Raw genomic sequence first — 6,775 nt, 5'->3', positions numbered from 1 at the left:
ATGTGGGAATATGTAGTTTTACTCAACCTCTTGTGTCCAAAGTGTATAGCAAGGATAGGAACTTGAGAGCAATGATGGGATGACTTGTGATATACCTTTTCGAGCAGGGGCTTTGGGGTAAGGTAAATTAAAAAAAATAAAAAAATCTAAGAGTTCTTTACTATTTTCCTTGAAAGATAACTACAAAAAACAGATTCACAACTAACGTACAGGATGTGAAGATGCATTTATTTATTTATATCTGATCTATTAGAATGGTGCATGCCAGTTATAGGCTCTTTAATTAATTTGTGCTTGGATCTTTACGCACACACTGCACACATACACAAGGGTCTATCTACCGGAACAAATGATGATCACCTCAGAAATGGAAACAAAAGAAAAAGAAATATTGATGAAGAACACATTGTTTGAAGCGTGCATGAAGCAACAATGGGAGAGAGTTTCATCCATATACCACCGCTCTGGAGTGATTGCTTGGGAGGCAAAAATCACAAAATCAGGAGACACCGTTCTCCACATTCTCATCAACTGTTACCACCCAGGCTCCAAAAACCTTCTGCAGCATATCAAGGACATGGTGGATATCTTAGAAGATGATGATGAGGCATTGAGAGTGTTAAAATTGCAGAATGACAGAGGTGACACTCCTCTTCACCTTGCTGCTCGCCTTGGAAACACTGAAATCTGCACACATATTCTCTCCAGAGCTCAAAAACAAGGCAAAGCGTACGAGCTGATCAGAGATCGCAACTTTAAGAAGGAGACACCATTGTTCTTGGCGGCGCATCGTGGCAAGATGGAGGCTTTTCAGTTCCTGCTCACAGTGTTCAAGAAGGAAAACCACAATCCAATTGATATTTGTAGACAGGAAAATGGGGATACTATTCTGCACTCAGCTCTCTCTGGAGAGTACTTTGGTGTGTGTCACTATTTCCATCTTTCTTAACAACACCTACTCTTGCATGCTTCTTTCATTGTCTTTTATTTTCTCAGCTCTCTAAAAATTGCAGAAATTAACTAATGTAACACCTTCCTCCTGAATTTAATTACTTGAACAGAAATGGCATTCGAGATAATCAGTGAACTTCCAGAACTTGGCAATTATGTCAATGAGGATGGGATATCTCCTCTACATATTCTAGCCAGAAAACCACATGCATTCAAAAGCAGCAGTTATCTAGGATCTGTTGATCTCATCATCTACCATAGTACAAATCTATACAACATTATTTTATTTGGACATACATACATACATATATATGATTTCTTTCTTTTTATTTTATTTGCTTATATATATATACACTTTGATGTGTCTACAAGCTAATTAAGTATTGTTTTTCTGTCTATTCATTTAATTTGTCTCGCTAGGTGCTACAGTTAGAAGCCTAAAAAGGGCAAAACAATCTGCTGAGGATGATGAAATTCTTAAAAACTTCCCAGCAAACTGGTGGACACTAGTGGAACTCTTCAAGTTTGTCTGGGAATGCATTTCCAGGCTTTTTGGTGGGTACAGAATGCATGTTTACATATAATGTCGTCTTCTTTTACTTGAGATTTATATGCATTAGTAGCAGAGTAGCAGCTCTAAGCACGATGACTTGTCTGTTTTAATTTCATGCACTATCTGAATACTACTACTGTCTGATTCTAAAGGAGAATGTGAAAATCAAAATGCTCGTCAAGAGAGAAAAGAAAGAAAATGTCAAGGTACAACCATGCATGCATATTTAATTTGATTTCCCCAGAAAACAACTTTTGGTACGGTTTGTTCTAACCATGCATGTTTTTCCATTTAACATTTGTTGCAGGAATAGGTAGTTCCTGTAGCAGAACATTTGCGGATCAAAATGATCCAGAAGAAGGTGGGTAGAAGTTTCCAGCTTGTGTTTTAATTTAATTAGGGAAATACATGATCATAGTTCCTGATCGATCAAGATTCTTCTCTTTTTACGTACTTAATTGTTATTGGAATAGGTAATGCTAGTAGGGAAACAAATGCAAATAAAAATGATCCCACAGAACAAGAAAGCTGGAAAACTGGAGGTAATTAATTAACACTATCTCATCTGATCTATCCCTGCTGCATTCATGGTGGGTTACGTTAGAGACAATAATAATAATAAAAATAATAATAATAATGTCCCGGCAATATCATTCCTAAGAAATTATTATTTGAAGTTTCTGGTAACTTCAAATGTACAGAGGCAGCAGAGCACAAAGTCAGATTCTGTCAAATATCAACACGAAGAACTCAAGGCACATTGCCAGAAAATTACACCACAACTGTTATGCTTTTCAAGCTTCTGATGAAGGTTGTGTTAATTATATTGGGAATCGGTCAGTGTAGTTTGATTTGAATGTTTGAGTTTTTGAATGATTTGGTTTCCTTCCTTCCTTCATTCTAAACTGGATGTGATATATATATATATGCAGGATTTGGAAGGATAAGGAAAATTAAGGACAAGAAGGAAATGAACACATGGGCAGTCCAGATTATGAATGAACTGATTGAGAAAGAATCTAGCTACAAGTACCAGTATACTGGGGGGAGACCTCAAGAAGATGCTGCAAGAGAATCTACTGGAATTGAACCACCAAGCACCCCACCCACAATAGATGAATCACCAACTTCAACCAATTGTACAAAGTCTGAAACCATTATGAAGAAAAATGAGAATGAATTTGGTAAAGACTTGATGTATACTCAATTTTCTTCATGCATGCATGCATATATAGTTTAATTATATATATATATATATATATATATGATGTTCCTATGAGAACCAACCTCCATGAGTTCATGAGAACTAATTTGGTGCATTAAAATATATCTATTGATCAGTTTAATTGGGAGAATTAAGCATGTCCGCTTAATCTGCACACATCAAAATACTCCCTATGCACACAAGCCGTTTTTAATTACCCAAATTACTCATTCATAAATCTACTTTTTCAATGCACAAGACTAATTCTCATGGAATAATGGGAAGTTGGTTCTCATATGATCTCATATATATATATATATATTTATATGGAAACCCTTTATTCTTCTATATATATTCCCATCCAGCTGATGCAACTTTGAAGTTGGGCACATACAGACACAAACGAGAACAAGGAGACACCTTTATTAGCAGCAGCTAGGGTTGGAATTAAGGAGATTGTAGAGAAAATACTTGAAACATTCCCAGTTGCCATTCAAGATGTGGATGCCAATGAGAAGAACGTCTTACTTCTAGCTATAGAGAACAGGCAAACCGCGGTTTATGATTTCCTGGTAGAGAAGAAAAAATCACTACCAGAATTTGTGTATTATCAAGTGGATAACGAGGGAAACAGTGCAGTGCACCTTGCTGCAATGTACAATGGTCAGCAGAATTGGCGCATGCCTGGTGCTGCATTGCAGTTGCAAGGAGAATTGAAATGGTACAAGGTATATATGTAACATTATATGTATTATATATGGGCATTGTTAATATCATATATATATAATGAATGAATGAATGAATGCAGTACGTGAAGGGACACATGGCACGAGAATCCTATGTTCGTTTCAACAACAAAGGACAGGTTCCAGAGGAAGTGTTCAAAGAGACACATGCTGATCTTACCAAAAGCGGCACCAAATGGCTGGTCACCACTTCCAACTCCTGCTCTGTCATTGCTGCGCTGATTGCAACTGTGGCATTTGCTACATCTGCAACCATCCCTGGAGGGGTGGATGATAAGACTGGCAGTCCCATTCTTAAAGGCCAGCCCGCCTTTGATGCATTCGCAGTCTCATCACTCATAGCTCTGGGCTTCTCAGTCACCGCCCTCGTCTTCTTCCTCGCAATCCTCACCTCCCGCTGCCAACAAAAGGATTTCAAGAACAATCTCCCCAGGAAGCTGCTGCTTGGACTCAACTGTCTTTTCACCTCAATCGCTGCCATCTTGATCTCCTTCTGCGCTGGCCATTTCTTCCTCCTCACCGATCATATCAAAGTCGCGGCTTTTCCAATATACATCCTCACATGCTTGCCTGTCACACTTTTTGCCTTGAATCAACTCCCACTATACATGGATCTCTTCAGGTCAATCTTCCAATCTGTTCATTTCCGCAGCTTCAAAGTCTCATATGCCACCAAGCACCTCAAGGACAAACCTTTGCTCGATATTTCTTTCACTCCAAAGAATCAAGCTTTCCGTGTAGTTCTCCATGATCTTCAAAAATTTATTTCCCAGGCAGAATCAAGGTTTGTCAAATCTTGATCGATATGTTGATTGATTAATACCCGTCCCTGTTCGGTGGGAGTTCTTGTTTCATTTGTACGTACTGTTTTCTTTTTACTTAATTGTCATATACATGTACTGATGAGTTCCAGTATGACCTATTATAATATTTGACAAATTTTTAAATCAAATTACCAACTTGGCTACCTCCGAAATTTGTTAAGATTAAATGTCACAAAAATAACAATAACAAAGCCTTTGACCAATTTGTTTACCATATTAATTTTTTTGTTCAATTTTAATAAAGAATTAATCACTAGCTGCTAAAGCAACGTACTACCCAAAGACCTCATTTATTGATGCTACTGTTGGTAATTGCCCTAGTTTTTGCTGGCGTAGTATTATGGCTGCCCATGGAAATCTACTCTGATTTGGGGTCTGGCTCCCGGATGGTCCGAATCCGTTAATACAGACACCCATGCCTCAGCAACTTAGTGGATCATATGTGTCTGGATTGATTGATGAGAACACCAATATGTGGGACATCCCTATTCTGAATGATATCTTTAGCCCTGATGATGTTCTACATATTAGAAGGATCCCTATCTCTCCTGAATATGAGGATTCGTGGTTCTGGCATGGTGACCAAAGGGATGTTATACAGTGAAATGTGGCTATAGAGCGATCCTGGGTGATTATTCTGGCATGGGAGGAGATTTTGAACAGTGGATTTCAATATGGAAAATTAAAGTGCCTCTCAAATGGAAGACCTTTCTTTGGAAGGCCCTAGGTGGTACCTTCCCGGTTACTACCAATTTACATTTAAGAAGGGTAGATGTTGATCTTGCATGTCCTAAGTGTGGTCTTTCTCATGAGAGTGTTATGCATGCATTAGTTGGGTGTGAGTTCTCACAACGTGTTTGGAATGTTTCCAACCTGCCCATCCCATCTATTGTTGGAATTTCTTTTGACATGTGGTTCTCATCCGTTCTCCATGATTTATCTGAAGGGGAAGTTGGTGCGGTCGTGGCGGTGCTTTATCATCTATGGAAGGCGCGGAATTCAGCTGTATGGGAGGGATTCCTGCCACAACCAGCGAAGGTCACCACATCAGCGTTTGCAGCTCTCCATGCGTGGAAGGAGGTTCACGGCGGTCACCACTCTGGTTCGGACTCTGGCTCGTCTTCCTCCCTCGGAGCACCAGCCCTGCCGTCCTTCCATACTGCTCCAGAACACTCACAGACGGGGGTGCCGAGATGCTTCTTCGATGCTCGGTTTTGCCCCTCCTCCCTGAAGGCGTCTTTTGGAGCCGTTCTTGTATCCGCGACTGGAAGCTTCATAGCAGCCTGTGCAGGGCCAATTCCGAGCTGCTTTTCACCATTAATGGCGGAGGCGGTGGCTTCAAAGGAGGCTCTTTCATGGCTACGCGATAGAGGTATTCCATCTGTTGCGGTCTACACTAATTGTTCACAGCTCCGGGCGTATTTTTCTTCGAACTCCGCAGTCCTATCACACGCGGGGTACGCCATTGAGGGTTCTAGGTTGTTATTAGCTTCGTTTATGTCTAGTGTGGTTGGTTTAGTCCCTAGATCAGCAAATGTCATAGCACACACTCTTGCGGCTTCGGCCTTTTTGCAGGTTTCTACTCTGTATTTTGGACTCGGTTCCCCCGAACTCTATTTCTGCTCTTATTCATTAATTAAGATTGGTTTTTGTTTTCAAAAAAAATCGCTAGCTGTGTTCAATTTAGGAAAAAATTTAAGAGTCGTCGCATTGAATTATAATTTCCATTCACAAAAATGTATTATTGTTTTTTTTTTTGAAAAGAAAATGTATTATTTAAATTCAAGTAAATTGTTTTTCCTAGTATTTGGACACCTGTTGAAAGTTGAGTATAAGTTGTGATGGAATGGAGTGAAGTGCAAGAGAATATTCTCAGACCAGATATCGTCTGAAAGAGTGAATCAATCTAGTTCAAAGAATGAGTTGAATGATATCATTATATTAAGAAACAACTAAGTGCAAAGTGTAATGATAAAGCAATTAACTAAGGCAATTAGGAAGTAATTGTAAAACAAAGGGCTTGAACTATAACATTTTTGAATAGATGTTGAAGTGTGTCTTTGGCTAGAGCTCATGTAATTGACAAAGGAACTAGAGAGACGCTACTAGGTGCCAATGCCACTCTCATGGATATTGGGTTCTTAATTAGTTTGCAGCTTCATTCTCATGGCAACTTAAACCAATTGAAGCAATTAATCAAACACGTAGTGTTCACGTCTCCTTTAAACTCCCTTTTTTCAAAGAAAAGCTAGACTAGTGAGATACTTGGCTATGGTATTTCTCTATTCTCATAGTGACAACACCTTATGATGTGAATCATGGTCTAAGCATGCCATTGATAGCCTTTGAGTTTTGCAGTAGCAAGCCGAACTCCTCACGCCGTTCTTGGAAGATAGGTTGTTTGGGTGTTTGGGGAAGGTCTATGAAGGTTTATGGAGGTTTTTTTTGGTTAATTTTATATATGGCCTCGGCCACACCTGGATGATGGTGATACGAG

The 6,775-nt window shown here is 39.3% G+C and overlaps 2 protein-coding genes across 2 annotated transcripts; both read left to right on the top strand.

Annotated features, from left to right (window-relative positions):
- The first annotated feature begins 299 nt into the window (after positions 1-299).
- LOC116017462 lies at positions 300-4,369 on the top strand. Its single transcript, XM_031258056.1, has 10 exons — positions 300-920; positions 1,062-1,211; positions 1,372-1,506; positions 1,657-1,710; positions 1,812-1,865; positions 1,978-2,046; positions 2,206-2,340; positions 2,437-2,688; positions 3,105-3,436; positions 3,517-4,369. Exons 1-10 carry the CDS (start codon positions 350-352, stop codon positions 4,252-4,254), a joined length of 2,490 nt encoding a protein of 829 aa, XP_031113916.1. The 5' UTR covers positions 300-349; the 3' UTR covers positions 4,255-4,369.
- A 551-nt stretch (positions 4,370-4,920) lies between these two features.
- Positions 4,921-6,234, top strand: LOC116015948. Its single transcript, XM_031256114.1, has 2 exons — positions 4,921-5,853; positions 6,136-6,234. Exons 1-2 carry the CDS (start codon positions 4,921-4,923, stop codon positions 6,232-6,234), a joined length of 1,032 nt encoding a protein of 343 aa, XP_031111974.1.
- Positions 6,235-6,775: the final 541 nt, after the last annotated feature.

Source organism: Ipomoea triloba, chromosome 4 (genome assembly GCF_003576645.1).
Source record: "Ipomoea triloba cultivar NCNSP0323 chromosome 4, ASM357664v1".
Taxonomy (NCBI): domain Eukaryota; kingdom Viridiplantae; phylum Streptophyta; class Magnoliopsida; order Solanales; family Convolvulaceae; genus Ipomoea; species Ipomoea triloba.
This window is presented reverse-complemented; position numbering and strand designations above follow the sequence as displayed.